This window comes from Periophthalmus magnuspinnatus, chromosome 4 (assembly GCF_009829125.3).
Source record: "Periophthalmus magnuspinnatus isolate fPerMag1 chromosome 4, fPerMag1.2.pri, whole genome shotgun sequence".
Taxonomy (NCBI): Eukaryota; Metazoa; Chordata; class Actinopteri; order Gobiiformes; family Gobiidae; genus Periophthalmus; species Periophthalmus magnuspinnatus.
In genome coordinates this window covers 19,049,229-19,068,691 of record NC_047129.1, presented here as the reverse complement: position 1 = coordinate 19,068,691, position 19,463 = coordinate 19,049,229, and the positions used below count along the sequence as shown (strand labels likewise).

Genomic DNA, 19,463 nt, shown 5'->3' with positions numbered 1-19,463 from the left:
CACTGGACTTAAGTGGTTACTTGTTTGGTTTGAAAGCTCCGCTAAAGATGAAAACAACAACGCTGATGAAATGATGGGACCTAAAATGGAGGTGCAAATAAGGGTTCAAAGGTCATATCCAGAGTCACTTAAATCAAACCTTTAGTGCTTGTGTCTCTATAGTTCTCATCTCTGACACTCGTGGATTATTTTGTTATAATTTGCACATTTTAAATCACAGCATTACGACTAGAGCTAAAGGGCTGGAAATAAAACAGAAATTAAAGGCGCCTTATGTAACATTTTGTAGAAGTGCATGTCTCCATGGAGATGTCATTGTTTTCCATTTACTGATCTACAGAATGATATAAATCCCATATATTTCCAAGTGTTGCCAGCCATAAGTTTAAAACCACACGTCTTCATCTTCATCGTCATGGAGACAAGCAGGTGGCGGACCGGCCCTTCCACCCAAAAGGTTACATAGTGCTCCTTTAAGCTGCCAACCCACGACTTTGTCAACTTTTTTTTCTCCATTATTGCCTGAAAGTGCGAGGCAGAACATCACAATGAGCTGCCAAACTAACGAAGCAACACATTCAGATGTTGATTTGCTACAAACGTCATGCATTCAAATGTGGTCACTTATTTTTGTCGGACGTTTTTGGCTTGAATACAAATTGCGTTTTCAATTTTGCTTCTCCCTGTGAATACCCGGCACTAGAACAATGGATTGCCGGACCTGGTGACAGTGTCGGGGGTCACTGAGGTCCCAAACTGCGTCTCACCTTTGAATCCTCGCAGCGGCTAGCAGGTTAGCTACGTCCATGTATATACAGTCTATGATTGACACAAGAATCGGCACCGAACCATAAAAATATTTGACATCATGATAGTTTGATTTTAAATGATGATTATTGTAGTGCAGCCACTTTTCTCTGTGATTAGTTTGTAGTTAAATAAGTCCCCACACTGGCTTCTGTCATATACTTAAATATAAAAATAGCCAGACTTTTGAACGGCTCTGACATTAACACATTCAAAAGATTCGAATCCCACAAAGGAGCCAAAAGTCCCTTCCCTGTCCTCGCCCGTGTCAGCTCGCCGAATGGGCTGAAGAAAGCAGGTCTTTTACATTGTGTCTCGCTCTGACCCATCATAGACGCAGACAGCACCGCTATCGCCTGGAGACGTACCGGGGGCACACAGTTAACCATTGTTGGGGCGATGATGGACAGTCGGGCCGGAGCAGACTGCACAAGGCACCGGGGGCGGGGGGAGAAGAGGCGGACGGGGGAGCAGGAGGAGCAGGAGGAGCTGCGGGAGGGGGGGCTGCAGGAGGGGGGGCTGCAGGGGCTGGCGTAGACTAACACCTCACACACAGCTCACTCTGCACTTTTCACTCGACTCCCAGGAATCGTGTAATCCAGGCTCGTATGGATCTGTTCCTTTGACCCGCGCTCTAAGGCCGTAATGATAAGTTCTCAGCTCCGGTATGACAGCCCGGAGCTGTGGAGAGGCGAGGCAGAAAGGCTCATCTATGGAGCGAGCGAGAGGGGGCAGATACAGAGGGTTTAGCTGAAGAAGTCTGCAGGCTGTGAAAGCGAAACACTGAAAGGTTATGGGAGGTCTGGACGGAGGTGACGAATACTGCGTCGGAGCTTTAGCCAGTGGAAAAGTCACTGTGTCTATTCAGAGACAGAGCCGCCCGAGGTCGAACCCTCAGCCTCCTGCCAGGAAGTCGGCTAACTTGGCCAAATGTACTCCCATTTACATTATTACACATATTTGCCTATATTGACACTGGTTTTGAGTCAAATTTTGGAAAGAGCACTACATTTAAATTAACTAAATAACTACAATAATCATTTCCATTTAAAGTTGCACTGTGTAACTTTTCTGGGGGGTGCACACCTGAGCTTAAAAAACATGTATTCTTACAGTATGCGGGCTCGCCTGCTTGCCTCCAAAAACAACAGCGTGTCCATGGAGGCAAGCAGGTAGTGAACTTTCCACCTGAAAAAAAAATAAAAAAATGTCCCGGTAGGGAAATGTGTTCTCTGCAGTTGACCCATTGTGCTGTATTCCTGGGTTAAACCTGCATTAGACCCATTCTTCAGTGCCTCTGGTCAGGACTTTAGCTGAAGGATTGGACCTGTTGCGTATTTTGGGTTGATGGGGGAAACTGGATCACCTGAGGAAACCCATTCAGACAAAGAGAAAAACACGCAAACTCCACACAAACAGAGAGAGCATGCAAACTCCACACAGACACAGCGAGAACATGCAAACTCCACACAAACACAAGAGGAACATGCAAACTCCACACAGACACAGTAAGAACATGCAAACTCCACACAGAAAAACTTCCCCCCTGCTTATCCCCTCTGTTCCTCCCCACTCTGTTCCTCCTCCCCACCCCTCCTCCTCCCTGCTCCTCCTCTCCTGTCATCACTGTATAAAGCACATGTTCCATATTTGACATTTCAGGTGTTATTAAATCATTTGGAGCTGCACATAAACACAATTTACACCTGAAGAATGTGTGACCTTTAAGACGGCGACATCGTCTCTAAACCCGCCCGTTATCTTACACTTTCCTTTCATAATTACACAAAACAATCCATTTGTCTCATGATTAACCGTAAACACACAGATGAGAACGCCACACGTACTTTAAACAAGATACAAAACCTTTATTTTCAAATATTTCCCTTTGCGTCCTGTCACAAAACAAGTCCATAAATTAATATTACATCATTATTATTCATTAAAAACCCCACACTGATCAAAGTACGGCTCCTTGTGCGGTTCAATCCATTTTACAAAGGTTTTTATAGTTGCGTTGCTGCTAAAAATTCTCGACGTGGTTTTGTTTGTTGGCAGTGCAGTTGAAATGGGAGGTGCAGCGCATGTTTAACAAAGATGGAAGAACGAGGTGCAGAGGTTGGCCTTTTAAAACAGAAAGATATATATATATATTCCCAAAGCAAAAATACAGTTTAATTACTTGAGACTATTTTAAAATAACTACACCATGATTGGCCTTTATAAAGCATGAACAAAGACGTAATTAATAATGAAGAAACAGTCAGTAATTACTTAATTAAGGGGTTTTAGGTAATGGTTAAAGATGGGGTATTTGACTTCTGTGGGGTATTAAAGAGGGGGCATTTTACTTCTATGGGGTAATAAAGAGGGGGCATTTTACTTCTGTGGGGCATTAAAGAGGAGGTATTTGACTTCTGTGAGGCATTAAAGAGGAGGTATTTTACTTCTGTGGGGTATTAAAGAGGGGGCATTTTACTTCTATGGGGTATTAAAGAGGGGGTATTTTATTCTGTGGGGTATTAACTGTAACACATAACATATTTAGAACATGTTTCTTTTTATTGTTTTGAAAATGCCCAAAAAAACCCCAAACGTATTAGATTATTTTATAAGTTTCACTTTGGTTTTTGACGCTCTGACCTTGCCCCCCGTGCTAAGTCACTCCCCCTTCACAGCGCTATCACATCACAATCAGCGTTAATGAAACTATTGCACATCACATCAGGTTTGTGAAGTTGTAGTGTACAGTTTTGTATCAGTGTTTTTCTATTTTTATGGAGAATTGTCGTGTGGAAGTATGGGTGATGTAGGCTTGTGGGCGGAGCCTTGTACAGAATCTTACAGCTAACAGTAAAGAGAGTTTGAATAGGACTCAGGAGAGATCGCTAAATTACACAAACATGCATGGATGGCAACTTAAACCTCTTCAGGCATGTTTTTGATGAGTTTTGATGCATAATACCTCCTTTTTAAGTCGTTACTGTCCCTGAATCTCACTTAATAACCTAATTGGAACTTATGATTTAAGTTTTCGTTCATGCTTTTTAAAGTAGGTGTGGTCATTATAAAGCGTTGCCAAATAGTTTACAATTTCCCCAGCTATTTGTCCTTCAGAGTTTTTCGCCATAAAACTTGCAAGTACAGCAATTTAACAGAAGAAAACACCCAATGTTTTCAGCGCCGCTCGTTTCTCCAGTCTTCGCCTCAGAGTTACAAGCTGATTGGGAGAGAGCGTGGACAAGGTTACAAGCCCCGTGGGAGAGTGTAGGTCGTATTATGTTGCGTTGCCAGATCCTCAGACAATATCGCGCCTTATTAATCATTGATCTAGTCGGCGGTGTAGCTTGCAGACGACTGTTGGATTGAGTTCACAGTGCTGAGTTGATGAGATGGGAGATTTTTAAGGCAACCCATGTATAATTTAAACAGAACAAGGAAGAGAATGTAAGAATTCTACCTGGAGTTGTCCAGGGTCACCCATAAAGTCTGCCAGCAAAACTATTGTGCTGTAGAAGTGGATTAGTTAAAGATACACTGTGTAATTTCTCCTGGGGGGTGATTTGTAACCTGTTTGGGTTCAGTGAGATTATTTCTTTGCCTGGCTAAGCTTATCAATTTGCATTTCATTCAACTGCGGGGTTTTGAGTATAAGTATGGTCACTTCTCCACAGATCTGACCTGTAACTTGGCCTGATGGCATAATTTGCTTGTCGCCATGAGGATAGATCTGTTTAAAGGTCCTATATTACACAAAATTGATTCTTGTAAACTTTAAGCCATGTTCTATTGCTATTACCTCCTCAAAAACAGACCTGGAGTTGTGTTTTGTTTCATTCACACATGTTTGAGTAACACTTTATTATTAGTCTGTTTACATCTCCAAAGCTCAAAATGCTCTGTTCCACCTTGTGATGTCATGAAGTGGTAGTTTTCAAGTTAACAGCTCCTTTTACCTTTAGTTCTCTAGAGATTCCAGGTCTGAAATGATCCAAATGATTCTAGTGAAGGTGTGTGGAGTTTAAAAACACAGTGGAGCACTTCCTGTATTACCACATGATGACATCACAAGGTGGAACAGAGTGTTTTTAGTTTGAGAGAAGAACTCAGCCTAAATATGCAGGTTTGTTTGTGTGTTAAACATGTGTGAATGAAACAAAACAGAACTCCAGGTCTGTTTGTGACGAGGAAACAACATTAGAACAGAGATCAGGAAACAGCGTAATATGGGCACTTTAATATCGTACTGTGGAACCTTCCAGGCAAAGCAATAACGTCTCCAAGGAGCAGAACTTCCACCAAAAAACTTACACAGTGCATCTTTAAAATGACATTACTTGAATGGTTTGTTCAATAATGCAAAGAATGAAAAAAAGTTGAGTTTTTCTGGAAACAAAACTATGAAGAGGGAACCTGGACGGCAGTGTTAGTCTTGTTCCTTTAGAAATCAAACTATATATATTTATGTTTTTTACAAATTTTGTTTCAAGCATAGACTGTATAAAGAAGTGGACTGAGTGAGTGTGACGTCACCCACAGTGTTCAGCTCCAGTCAAATGAAGCTCATCGAGGTTAGAGCAGTTATAGGGGACAATTTGGAGCCGAGTTTCACATTTGGAATTCCAACTTCAAGTATCATAGCAACCAAAGAACCAATTCAGAGCGAGGCTGTTGAAGGTAACGCCCCTTCCCACCCGCATCACTGGTTTAGTAGGGGGTGGCCGCTTAGCAACGCTGTCAATCAAACCTGTTGCTAAGACTAGTGAAGCAACCTCAGGGAAAGAAGGCGCCTGATTTGTCTGTTGTTAATGTTCATATCTTGATTTACAGACACAATAGTGAAATAAAAAACACAGGATCATGTAGAGCAGGTTAATACGAACATTTAAGACTAAAATGACGAGTCTGACAGCAGCAGTTACAGAGAGAGGGGCCACAGTTTTTCAATGTAAAGTGAATAAGATTTGGAACGCGGCGGCTACCAGGTTAGCTATGTCCATTTATATAAACAGTCTATGGTTTCAACATTAATAATTTCTCTAACTTGCATTTTAAACAGTATTCTTTCGGTGTCAGACTCTCGTTTTCACCAAAATATGGACTTCACACTAACAAAAATTGACATCATAAACTAGTTAACCACTGCTAACCCCTAGATACAGTATTCGCTTTACACAGTAACAATCAAACATATATAAAAATGCCCCAAAATCACAGTGCGCCCGTTTTCTCGTTTACATGGTTCTGTCTGAGGTGAGTCCGTCTCCTGTCGAGGTCTTCGCTCTGGTCTGGACGTCACCTTTGGCCTTCGTCCGTTTGCCCTGTGCCCCAGCTGCAGACAGCGGAGTCAGAGAAAGGGAAAAATATCCATTGGACTAGCAGATCCGTGCCCTTTAGTTCGTCCGGAGCTGGTAATCTGCCAAGAAACGTAAGAGCCAAGAGTTAACGCACAGAGGCGGAGTGCCCTCATCACCTCCGAGCATCGCATCGCTGCCAATGAGGCCTTATTAATTCCCCAAACAAGATTCTCACTAATGCTAGCCCCAGCGCCGCTCAGTAAATCAATTTACAGAGATGGAGCGCATTGAAATTCCACACAGAGGTTTGCTCAAGTGTGGAGCTGTTGAAACAATACCTGGAAGCGGCTTTGGCTCACTCAGACCCATTACAAATACTGTGCAATCGTTTCTTCTCCAACGTATTTGGTATAAACATGTTTTTTATGCCAGTCTGGGCTTCCTGGCATCTGACTTTAATGTTGTACGAGTTCTACAAATGTGGAGTGGATCTCAGCAGCTGAAGTGGCTCGAGTGAGCAAATTTTTCACTCAAAGTACTATAAGTGGAAATTAGAGACGTGTCAATCCAGCATTTTCAATTCCAATACTGATTTTGATGCAGTAGATTCAAGTACAGCTGAGCGAATTTGAAGTTTAAATCAATTTGTTTGGGGGAACATTGTTTTTTGCAGAACATTTTTAGAGTGGACAAAAAAAAACAAAAAAAACCCAACATTTTTTTTTTTATATTCAGGTAAAATCGCCGATCCCTGATACCAACTGATCCCAAAACAGAGACAAAAACAGGATTTATTTCATTTAAACTAAAATAAAATAAGACAGGACCGATCTAGATGTGTTATGTAGCTGTTATCTCTCACTACAGAACTTTGTGTAAATAAAAACTCAACATTCTGAGACTTTCTGAGCCATGTCTTATTGCATCAGTGTTTACATCCAACCAGGATATCGACTCAACTGATATTTGGAAGCCGATATTCAATCCAGATCTTTTTTCAATGTCGGAGGAGTCACAGTATTCACTATAACGACACATGGAACTACACTTCTTTGGGTCAGTTTTTATCGTGGGGACTTCTTCTTTGCTCTAGTGGGAAAAGTTTGCTAATTTTTCTGTTCCACGATGAGGTTTGAACCGTAAAAGGTCAAATTATAGACACAAACTCAGTACTTTTAACAATATTGTAGATTTAGAATAGTTTTGGGGGATATTTCTGCTTTACGGTTTGGTTTCAATATTATCGTTCATCGTCTATATTTACTTCAAGAATATATCGCACTTTATAATGTCCGTGACAGGTCTACTTAAGTAAGAGTAAAGGTAAGAGTGATGGTCTCCACTGATGTACGGGGGAAAAACTAATAATAAACAAACTATATATATTTTCAAAGATCAGCAACAAGAATTTGAAAAACTAAAATCATCCCTCCCACGCTTAGCAACGCTGTCAATCAAATCTGTTGCTAACGCTAGTGGGAGCGACCTTGGTGAAAGAAGGCGCCTGATTTGTCAGTTAATAACGTTAATATCTTGATTTGCGGACAATATAGTGATATAAAAACCTCAGGATCATGTAGAGCGGGTTAATAGAAACATTTTAAGACCAAAATGACGAATCTGACAGCAGCAATTACAGAGAGGGGGGCCACAGTTTTTCAATGTAAACTGAATTGGAGCCAGAGTCGATGGAGTTGGAACTGCGCCCATGATCACTTCCTGTTTGGAACGCGACGGCTAGCGGGTTAGCTATGTCCATTTATATAAACAGTCTATGGGTTCAACAGTTACTTTACATTTTCATTATTCAGACAAATGGCTCGAACTTCACAGTTTTATCACAGACGAACGACAGAAGAAATAAACTCTGATCATTGTTAAAAATTTAGAGTCTGACATGGAGATGGTTTTATCAGAGAGAGTCTGAGAGAAGAGCCCCTCCGCTCTATCTCTCTTTATCTCTCTCTCAATCTCTCTTAGACCGATCCACCTATCTATCAATCCATCTCTCTCTCTTTATCTCTCTCAATCTCTATCTTTCTTAGATTGATTAATCCATCCATCCATCTCTGTCTCTCTGCCTCTCTGAATCTCTTTCTCTCTCCCTCTAGCTCTCCAATTCTAGTTATCCATCTTTCACTCTCATCTCTCTCTCTCTACCTCTCTCTCAGTAATCGCACTCTCTCAGTAATGCTTCCTCTAAATCTCACTCTCTCAATCTCGCTTTCTCCATCTCTCAGCCTCTCTCTAGCTATCTATATCTCTCTCTTTATTTCTTCTCTCTGTGTCTCCTCTAGCAGATAGACAGAGCTCCTCCTTAGCTCTCCTCTTTCTCTATCTCTCCCCACCGTCTTTCTCTCTCTCTCCATCTCTCTTTCTCTTATAGCCTTCGTCTCTTCACTTGAGCTAGCAGTTAGCAGCTAACAGTTATCTTGCTGGTTAGCTTGCTGTTATCTTGCTAGTTAGCTTGCTGTTTAGCTTGCTAGTTAGCTCACTAGATAGCTTGCTAGTTAGCTTCCTGTTATCTTGCTGGTTAGTTTGCTGGTTTGCTTGCCATTTATCTTGCTAGTTAGCATGCTCGCTCTTACAGTGGGCGTGGCCTGCTCCTCTGCTGACTCTACAGCTCATAGTAACCTTGATGATGCCTGGGACCGTCCTGGCGTCCAGTGGCATCAGTCCAGCTGAGCAGACGATGCCCAACACTGGACATGGTGCAGTGAAGGGCAGGATGGACGGCACAGGGGCGGCTCCATTTCTACGCTTCATGTGGCTCATAGACTTTTTTTTTTTTAATCGAAATCGCAATTTGAACGCTCGCAATTAGCAAACCACAAAGGCTGCAGTTTTTGGAGTCCCATCATTTCTTCCACAAACAACAAAATATTCTCTTAATCTGCATAAAAACTGCAAAACCTGTAGTTTAGACATGTTCTGAAGTGTCTCTGTGTGTCTGATGCCCTCCCTGTGTGTCTGATGCCCTCCCCGTGTGTCAGATGCCCTCCCCGTGTGTCAGATGCCTTCCCTGTGTCTCCATGGAGTCTTATTCTTCAAAAAAGCTGCTAACGCTGTAGTTTCTGTATCTGTACTAACAAGTTCTGAAATGTGATTCTTGTGTTAGATTTTAGGCTCATATTTCTTGTCTTTTTGTCAGTTCTGGACATGTTTAAAATAAAACTTTGAACAGTTTTGTCTATTATTAAAAGATGAATTGTAAATCAGACATATTCTGCAAACTGGACTTTTCAGAGCCTTTAACCATGTTCTAGTTGTTTCTTCTCATTGAGCCTCTGATCTAGACATTTTTAGGCTTTGATCAGTTTAGATCAGCCGATACAGTGAATAGTTTCGTCCACACGCCGCTGTCACTGCTAACGCTGTGGCTAACGCCCAGAGCGGCTTAAATACAGACTGAGGAGACTCTAAAACAGCTAAAAATATGATCTGTGTAATCCCTCAGTTGTCCAGATCTGCTCCATCGCAAAAGAGAAATAAATCTATCTGAAATCCCTATTGTTTACAGTTTCTGTTTGTAGGCTGGTCTAATGCACTATTTTAAGTGTCATTCAAGCCCCTAATGAGTAATTTCACACCTATTAGCATCCTGGCTAGCCCTATTGTTTTGTTTGTTCTTTGTTTTGCTTTGGGTCTGAGGATGGAGTTATAGGCCATGTCTCAATTCGATGGTTTCACATCTCGTCGGCTGCATTTGAAGGGCACTTACGTTACTTCCGGCGCAATAAGGCCCCCCCCCCCCCCCCATTTGCTGCATTTCCATGGAGATCAGCCGGGAATGAAGCATGCACCCAAGCAGACTTTGCACACTTCTGTATCCCATCATGCACCGTGCATGAATACAGGAGAAACAAGGTATATTTTCTTAAAGTTATGTAATACTAGCTACAGTTGGGAAGAAATCACCTAAAACGTTAAATTTGATATTCACAGGGAAAGATTAATTCCTTACTTTGTTCAATCTAAATAGAAATAAACGCCTGTGACAATGACACCTTGACTCTTCTTCAATGAAATAATAAAGAATAAAAAATAAAACTGTAATTATTTCATTGTCCATTTTACATGTTTAGCTCATTAGTCAGCAGCCGTGACGATTGCTGGGCGACGTAACGTAAGCGCACCGACAGTCGTTGACGTACGCTCCCCATTTTGTCGCGGCGTTCGCGGAGGAGCACCCTTCGTCAACCAGGTCCTTCAAACAGTACTTCGAAGTGTGCAACTGTCGAACTGAGACACGGACATAGACAGATCTATCCATCCTCTATCTGAAGAAGCAGCTTGGATGAGCAATGAAACGTCTTCACTCCCACAACCTTTTGTCCAGTTGACAGATTTTCTTTTTCTTTTGCTATGGCTAAAAGCATTATTACTGACAGAGATGGTGTTTACGTCGTCACAGAGCCTTAGGAGCCGAATGCCCCAACTTGTTTACGTACATGAAGTAGACATGTACAACAGCATCACTCTCACTATATGACAAGGTGTAGTGTTCAGAAAATGCTCCTTTAATCCAGAGGTGACCATGTTTACCTGAATCGATCCAAACATTCAAACACAAAACAAAACCTCCTATTGTCTTCCACCACTCCATCCTCTCTCTCTCCTTCCGTCTGTCATCAGATGGTGGAGAAAGCCAAACGAGAGCTGACAGTGAAGTGTGCCAGATGCCCTCCCTGCGTGCCAGATGCCCTCCCTGTGTACCAGCTGTCTCACAAATGGTGCTCTGTGAGGCAGCAGTCGTATCACCACACGACAGGCACTGCCGCTGTAACTGTACTTATGGAACCCCAAAGTGTTTGTAGCTCCAGGTGTGAATAACAAATACGTCCGAGCTCGTGGGCTTGTGCAGTTTCCTCCCTGGCATGCAGCGCGGTGTCATTTAAAACCCCCCCCAAGCCACAGTTCAGGGGCCGACAGCGCCAGCTAATGGAGGTGATGGATACTGCACGCACCAGTTCACTTGTAGGGCACACGGTTAATAGTGACACACACACATTCAGACAGGGCTCCTCCGAGAAAGTCCCCATGGTATTCTCATTCTAGTGTTGCATAAGCCGACTATTGTGCTGGAAATTTTTACTTTAAATCAGCCCTATTGTGCTTGTGTCTCTATAGTTCTCATCTGTGACCCCTGTGGATCATTATGTTATAATTTACGCATTTTAAATCACAATATTCATCTGAAACGACTTCATAAAAGAAACAAGTTCCGTGTTAGAAAACTGCGGCGCCCAATGGGAGCTGACATCGCCGTAAACGTCATCACAACAAAGCGCCGCATGCTGTCGGCGCCCCCTATGGAGAGCTGCACAGACGCTGCCGGATCCTACGAGTTTCACCGATTAAGAAAATAAAACTATAGAAGGAAGTGTGTACGTCACAGTGGGTGTGTACCAGTGGAGGTTAAACGGGGGTAGATGGACAAAATGCCATCTTGAAACAATTAACCCTTTAAGGACTGAGCACACTATGGACAGTATAGCTCACCTAGACTTTTATTCTTTTTTTAACCATAAAAATCACGTTAAAGGAAGTATCAGAATTTACTGCATTTTTTCACACAACTACCTCTATTTTACATATCCGTCCGTATTTTTCTTTTACGCATCGAAAAAGTGAAAATCCCTGCAGCCCCGTGCTCTCAATCGTCACCTTCGAGGGACAAAAGAGGCAGATTATCATAATGACAGTAAAATATTTAAATAGCCCCATGCCTCCGCTTTGAGACGCCGCTTGAATTTACATGAGCACAGCTGGTTGCAAAGTTACGCTACTGGAAAGTCCGCAACCGCGCTCTATCGGCGACGATAGCATCCGACGCTATAGGGTTAAAGATTATTCAAACATGAATCACTCGTAAAACTACTTCAGAGGCTCAATGAGAAGAAGACATGGATAAAGCTCTGAAAAGTCTGATTTAAAACACACAGTCCATATTTTTTTTAGTTTGAATACAGTATTTTATATCTTCTCTTCCTGATTTGAATAATTACTGAATTCTCTTGTAGAGGTCAGAGGTAGACCGTCGTTTAAAGGGCCCATATTACACTATTCTCTGATCTATATTCTAATGTTGTTTTCTCATCACAAACAGACCTGGAGTTGTGTTTTGTTTCATTCACACATGTTTAACACACAAACCCTGAATATGTCATACTGCAAACGCTCTGTTCCACTTTGTGATGTCATGTGGTAATACAGGAAGTGCTCCATTGTGTTTTTAAACTCCACACACCTTCACTAGAATAATTTAGATGATCTTAGCCCTGTAATTCCCAATCTCTACTGAACTAAAGGTAAAAAAAAAGCTGTTAACTTGAAAACTACCACTTCATGACATCACAAGGTGAAACAGAGCATTTTAAGCTTTAGAGATGTAGACAGACTAATAATAAAGTGTTACTCAAACATGTGTGAATGAAACAAAACACAACTCCAGGTCTGTTTTTTAGGAGGTAAAGTTCACAAGACTTCACGTTTGTGTCATGTAGGACCTTTAACACTGCAGGGAGGGACCTCACGGAGCCTGTAATCTGCATTTTTCATGTGTGTTACCAGGGACCAGAATTTCCTGTTACACCCGTGGCTTTGAGATAATTAGAAACGGTCAAAAGTTGTACAAATATCTAAATATTTAAAAGTAAAAAGGTGAAGGAGGTGGGGGATGCTGCACAGACCAGTTCACTTGTGGGACACACGCTCCACAGTGACACACACACGTTCAGACAGGGCTCCTCCAGAACGTCTCCTCGGCTTATTCTCAGTCTAGAGGGAGAGTAACCCTACGACTGTACTCGGAATAAGCAGAACAATCAAACACGTATTTATCTTAAAGACGGGTTATTTTACTTCTATGGGGTATTAACTGTAACACATAACATATTCAGATCTTCATGTTTCCTTTTATTGTTTTGAAAATGCTATATTCGCCGTAAACGTATTAACATGTTTTATAAGTTTCACTTTCGTTTTTGCCCAAACGAAAAGCCCCACCCCCCTTCACAACTACACATTACAATCAGTGTTAATTAAACTACTGCACATCATATCAGGTTTGTGAAGTTGTAGTGTACAGTTTTGTATCATGTTTTTGTATATTTATGGAGAATTGCCGTGGGAGCATTGGACAGATCCTTACAGTTAACAGTAAAGAGGGTTTGAATAGGGCCCAGGAAAGATCACTAGGTTACTCAATAAAAGTCAATAAAATATAAAAGTAATATTGTTCACAACCAAAACACATTACAGTATATCTAATCTGACATCTGAACCAGTCCAGCCTGGTTTTTATCGCATTTCAGCTTTGAATGACCTCATTAAGATATTGCTGTTGAAAGGTCAAAGGTCACTGCACACTGCTTTGGATAATGTTCAGTATTTAATTATGAGGGGATTTAATAATGGCATGTACTAGGATCAAAAGATAACGCAATGTTTTTTTTCCGACAGGTTAACCATCAAATGTGTCTTTTAAGATCTACACTAACGCACGTCTAAATACTTTTTTAATTTGAACAAAGTCTTCAACTTTTTCGGTTGGCGTCTTATTGGAGCTGCTCTGCCATATGGGAAATTTCCAAAAGCTCCCTCCTACCAGTTTAGTGGAGCTACTCAGCAGACTGGACCAGCACACACACATACCTGCTGTGTGAATGACTCAGATACTGCAGAGAAAATGCTCCGTCAGCACAAGAGCCAGATATGAAACAGTGTTGTGTCCAAAGACTGTGTAAAGAAGTGGACTGAGTGACTATGACGTCACACACAGCGTTCGGCTCCAATCAAATGATGATTGTCGAGGCTAGCAGTTATAGCAGCCAATTTGGAGCAGAGTACCATATTTGTAATTCAGAGCGCGAGTATCATAACAACCAAAGAGCCAATCCGGAGTGAGGCTGTTGAAGGTAACGCCCCTTCCCGCCTGCATTGCTGGTTTAGCAGGGAGCACGCGCTTAGCAACTCTGTCAATCAAACTTGATGCTAAGGCTAGCGGGGGCGACCTCAATACGAACATTTACAACCAAAATGACAAGTCTGACAGCAGCAGTTACAGAGAGAGGGGACACAGTTTTTCAATAGAAAGTGAATTGGAGCCAGAGTCGATGGAGCTGGAAGTGCGCCCATGATCACTTACTATCTGGAACGCTGCGGCTAGCAGGTTAGCTATGTCCATTTATATATACAGTCTAAGGTACAGACCATCTTGTTGGGCCTTTACTACATGTTGTCTATATCAAATGTATTATATAGACTCACTGAGGATCATCCCTGCACTGGACTCTATGTAAACCTCCAGTCATGTATAAAGTCAACTTTGTATTCTGATTTTGCATATTTTATATTGTAGACAATGGACCTCTTCATTATTATCTACTAGAAAATGCAAACTTCCATATTATTCAAATCAATAAGAACAGACAGGAACTACTAAAGTTACTAAAGTTAGAAAACATGTGTATGTAACATACATGTGTCATATTTAGACTATCATTGGAATTCTTTAAAGAGGGGATACTATGCTAAATCTACTTTCTCCGATGTTATAACATTATTCCCTCATCAAAAACCTGCCTGAAGTGGTTTTAGATGTCATCCATGCATGTTTGAATAATCTAGTGATCTCTCCCAGGCCCTATTCAAACCCTCTCTACTGTTATCTGTACAAGGCTCCGCCCACAAGCCTACATCACCCATGCTCCCACACGACAATTCTCCATAAATATGGTATATTTATTTTCGTTATATCATATATAACATGATACAAAACTGTACACTATAACTTCACAAACCTGGTGTGATGTGCAGTAGTTTCATTAAAGCTCATTGTAACGTGATAGCACTGTAAAAAGTGTTACTTTAAGTGTTTTAAGTGTTACTTTCCTCAAAAACAAAACTAACACTTAAAACATGTTAATACGTTGTTTTGGGTGATTATAGGATTTTCAAAATAATAAAAGGAAACACGGTGATCTAAATATGTTATGTGGTACAGTCAATACCCCACAGAAGTACCCCCTCTTTAATACCTTCCTGTTGTTTTGATGTATTAATTTTCATTTTCATCAGTTATCTCATTCATCTGTTCTGTAGGAGACATATTTTAAATACATTTTGCGGCTGTAGCAGAAACAGTTTCAGCCCAGACTCTAAGTGATGAGACCAAGTTTGCGAGTGTGAACCACAGCACCAACAACATTTGATCATTTTAAATAATTTGACTTTAAAAACGATGTTCCGGGATGTACATTACAGAGCAAGCATTCTCACCTCCACTTTGTGTGATGTAGCGTACCCACGGCAACGCCTGGTAACCACTCTTCTCTATGATCTTGAGGTATCTCACCTACACAGCAAAAACAAGGCCATCGGTCAAAGCCAATACAGGGAAAAGTGAATACAGTACAGAAGCAGGCGAACGCTAGCACTGGGGCTCATTCATGAATATAGAATGGTTAGATAGGTAACAGTGTTACTCCAGTAAAAGTAAAAGCATGCAAAAATCGACTCAAACTAAACTATGGCCCGGCCAATTTAGTTACTTAAGTAAAACAGATACAGAGGTAAAAAGTTACTTGAGTAAAAGTAAAGTATCACATAGAGAAATCTACTAAAAGTAAAAGTATTAAAGTACCTGTTTAAAAATTTAAAAAGTGCTTCCCACAGTATTGTTCATTTGTTATAGTGTAAATGTGGTGATATAGATTGAAAATGAGACATATTTTGCTCACAGGAACAATACGAATCAATGTCTTAATTTTTCTCATGAATTTTGTTTACCATATTTTCCGGATTATAAGTGTCACTTTTTTTTGTAGTTTGTCCGGGGGTGCGACTTATACTCAGATGCAACTTGTGTGAAATTATTCAAATATATAATTTCACATTTTCATTATTGTCACACTGACAACTGCGTGAGGGCACTCATGTATATGTGTTTATTTATGCATTTATTATATATATATATATATATATATATATATATATATATATATATATATATATATATATATATATATATATATATATATATTTATTTATTTTTTTAATATATATTATTTATAATATTTATTTTTGTTTGCTCAAAGCCTGTGGGAGCTAGAATCGCACCACCAACCTATGGGTCAGATCCACTGACCGCTCAACCAATGATGTAACTGAACTACTGTCGCCTAGAGCTTTGAACGAAGTCATGTTTGAAATGTTAGTAGCCATGACAACGCAACATCATACTGCATTTTACATCCAAACACACGGCTTATTTCTGTTGTTGTCGGGCAGATTTCATATTAACTAGTCTCATAAATTTTATCTCTCATAATCTGGTTTTCCCCATCGCTATTTCAGTTTTATGACACTTGATCAGTTTGATGAAAGGAGTTTCCATTGAGGCAATCCTGAATTAAACCTTTTGTAAACTCCTTGTACTTCCTGATGGAGAGAACACTTAATATGTCATCCATTGAGTCTCGTATTTGCTTTGTCACTGCTGTGTAAAACCAGTCTGTTGTCGTTAAACAAAGGGGACCGCACAAACGTCGAGTCGTACCTGAATGCCAGACACAGTGAAATATGGGATCTCAAAGTTTACAGTGATGGGTCTCTTGGCTTCCATCTCGTCGCCCTCCACGCTGGGCAGGCCGAAGTGGGCACGCATCAAGTACTCTTTACCACCCTGCACAAGAAAACAACAACAGATGAAAAACAAGACACAGCATCTGGTAAATGATACACGTATATGGGTCAACCCTGGAGATTAGATCAGGTGGTAAAAGGAATGTTTTTCTTCCTGGAGGTGATGTGGAGGTCAACGTGATAGCAGCTGGGCAGTGCCGTAGTGGACTTTAAACAACAACAATATGAATAAGCTGCTCCTGTCGTGTGCGTAAATACACTTTCTGGGTACTAGAATCAGCACTGAATAAATACTTTTTACGATTTATTAGCTTAAAGGTATACTGTGTAACTTCCATAGACTCTGGAAATAAAGAAGTGAGTGAGTGTGACGTCAACCACAGTGTTCAGCTCCAGTCCAATGAAGCTCATCGAGGCTAGAGCAGTTATAGCGGCCAATTTGGAGTCAAGTTCCATATTTGGAATTTCGACCTCGAGTATCATAGCAACCAAGAAGCGGATACAGTCCATGGTGACGTTTTTGGTGAGGTGTTTCTCTCGCTTGTTGCTATGGAGATGTTATTGCTTTGTCTGGAATGTCCAACACTTCGGCATTGAGCTTATAACTCTAGCATTTTTTTCAATTACAGGTGTTTTTTACTGCTGAAAATTACCTTGAAAAACGTGGATTCTTACTGAGAGCGGGGTCGCCTATTCAAAGATCTGACCTGTAACTTGGCTAAAAGCAAGCTTGGTGGAGAAGGCAGTTTTAGCGTTAAAATGATCCAGACAAGTCATATAAAGGTGTAAGAAGTTAGTTTAAAAAGTGTTTTATTTATTTGAGCGTTTCTGGTTTATGGGCTTTAGTATAATAATAAAAAAAAACTAAAACCCTAAAATAATTAAGCTGTTGATACTTTGCAGTTACATCACACTGGGGGTGTTCTACGTGTGTGCATATGACAGAATATTTATCAGTTACCATGGTGACACAGTGCACACATTAGCAAACACACCCAAAATGTTTTAAGGTTGACTGAAAACTCAAGAAAAAAGATACAAAAAGCATTTAAAGGGCATATTTTCAGGAGGCTGTGATCGATCCGAGCGTATTTGATTTGATTGATATGATTTTACACAAAAAGGTGAGAATGAAGGAAAAACTGTTTGCTAATGCTAATGCTAGCTAGTTTGTGACAGTAATGTTATGTGAGAGGGACTTGTTTAACAGCACAAACCAGCTCGCCTGTTGTAGTTCAGATAAGTCAGTTGTTTATGGTCAGATTGTGTTAAAATAAGGCTCAGATTAAAGTCTAACAAGGTTTAAGACAGAACAGTGCTTACAGTTAGCATCGCACCCCCAGGGAATGTTGACGACATCAGCTGCAAAGTACCAATTGGGGACAGGGTTTTTGAGTGATAACTATTGGCCTGGTACTTTCAAATTACTTCTTACAGGACTGAACAGAAAGTAGCATTATCTATGTATACAATCTATATCACACAAAACTGACTCTTATGAGCTTTAAGTCATGTTCTAACGCTGTTACATCCTCAAAAACAGACCTGGAGTTGAGTTTTGTTTCATTCACACATGTTTGAGTATCACTTTATTATTAGTCTGTCTATATCTCCAAAGTTCAAAATGCTCTGTTCCACCTTGTGATGTCATGAAGTGGAAGTTTTCAAGTTAATAGATCCTTTTACCTTTAGTTCAGTAGAGATTGACAATTCCAGGACTAAAATGATCCAAATGATTCCCGTGAAGATGTATGGCAGTTAAAAAACACAGTGGAGCACTTCCTGTATTACCACATGATGACATCACAAGGTGGAACAGAGTGTTTATAGAGTGCTTATAACACAGATCAGAGAATAGCATAATATGGGCCCTTTAAAATGGTCTTAAAAGTCTGCACTTGCGACGCTTGTGTCTGTCAGCTGGAACTGCCCTCGATTAAACCAAATGCACTTTGTGAGAACACGTTACTCCAGCGTTCAAAGGTCGACGTGACAGAAGAACCTGGATGATAATAAACATCGTAAACCCTTCTGGACGGGCGTGCGGTGTGATAATGAATGGCTTCAGCAATATCGAAGATTGACAGATAAAAGAAACATCAACTGAATTAATGTGGGACACGTTTTGTGAAGATTGTGAAGGCATTGGTGACAGTAAAAGCTGCTATCTAGACAGGAGCGTGTGTGTGTGTGTGTGTGTGTGTGTGTGTGTGTGTGTGTGTGTGTGTGTGTGTGTGTGTGTGTGTGTGTGTGCGTGGGGTCGATGAGAACATGATAAATCGTCGCTGTCTGCGATCTGCCACACTCAAAACACTACTCCATTTTCAAAGTCTTTGGGGCAGAGATAAGATGTGGCGTAGCACGGCTGCTTGCCTCAAAATTCAGACAGCGGCGAAACAAGATAATCACTCTCAAGCGTTAAAATGGACTTAAAGACGCCGTACGCTACACTTCAGGCTAATTCAGATCAGTTTTCAAGCTAGGTCGTCATGTCAACGAATATGACTGATGCAGGCTTTAAAGGGACCATGTGACGCCATTTTCTGATCTCTGTTCTAATGTTTCCTCATCACAAACAGACCTGGAGTTGTGTTTTGTTTCATTCACACATGTTTAACACACAAACCCTGCATATTTAGTTTTTCTCTCAAACTGAAAACACTCTGTTCTACTTTGTGATGTCATCATGTGGTAATACAGGAAGTGCTCCAC

General features: G+C 40.8%; 1 protein-coding gene across 1 annotated transcript in view; it reads right to left on the bottom strand.

The window, feature by feature from the left end:
* Positions 1 to 2,654: 2,654 nt before the first annotated feature.
* Positions 2,655 to 19,463, bottom strand: part of ap1m3 (adaptor related protein complex 1 subunit mu 3) — a 55,939-nt gene continuing 39,130 nt past the window's right edge. The window contains exons 10-12 of the mRNA XM_033965705.2: positions 16,666 to 16,791; positions 15,387 to 15,462; positions 2,655 to 6,223 (exon numbers count right to left, since the gene is read on the bottom strand). Coding sequence (XP_033821596.1) covers positions 6,201 to 6,223; positions 15,387 to 15,462; positions 16,666 to 16,791 — 225 coding nt within the window. The 3' untranslated portion in view covers positions 2,655 to 6,200. The remainder of the gene's footprint in view (positions 6,224 to 15,386; positions 15,463 to 16,665; positions 16,792 to 19,463) is intronic.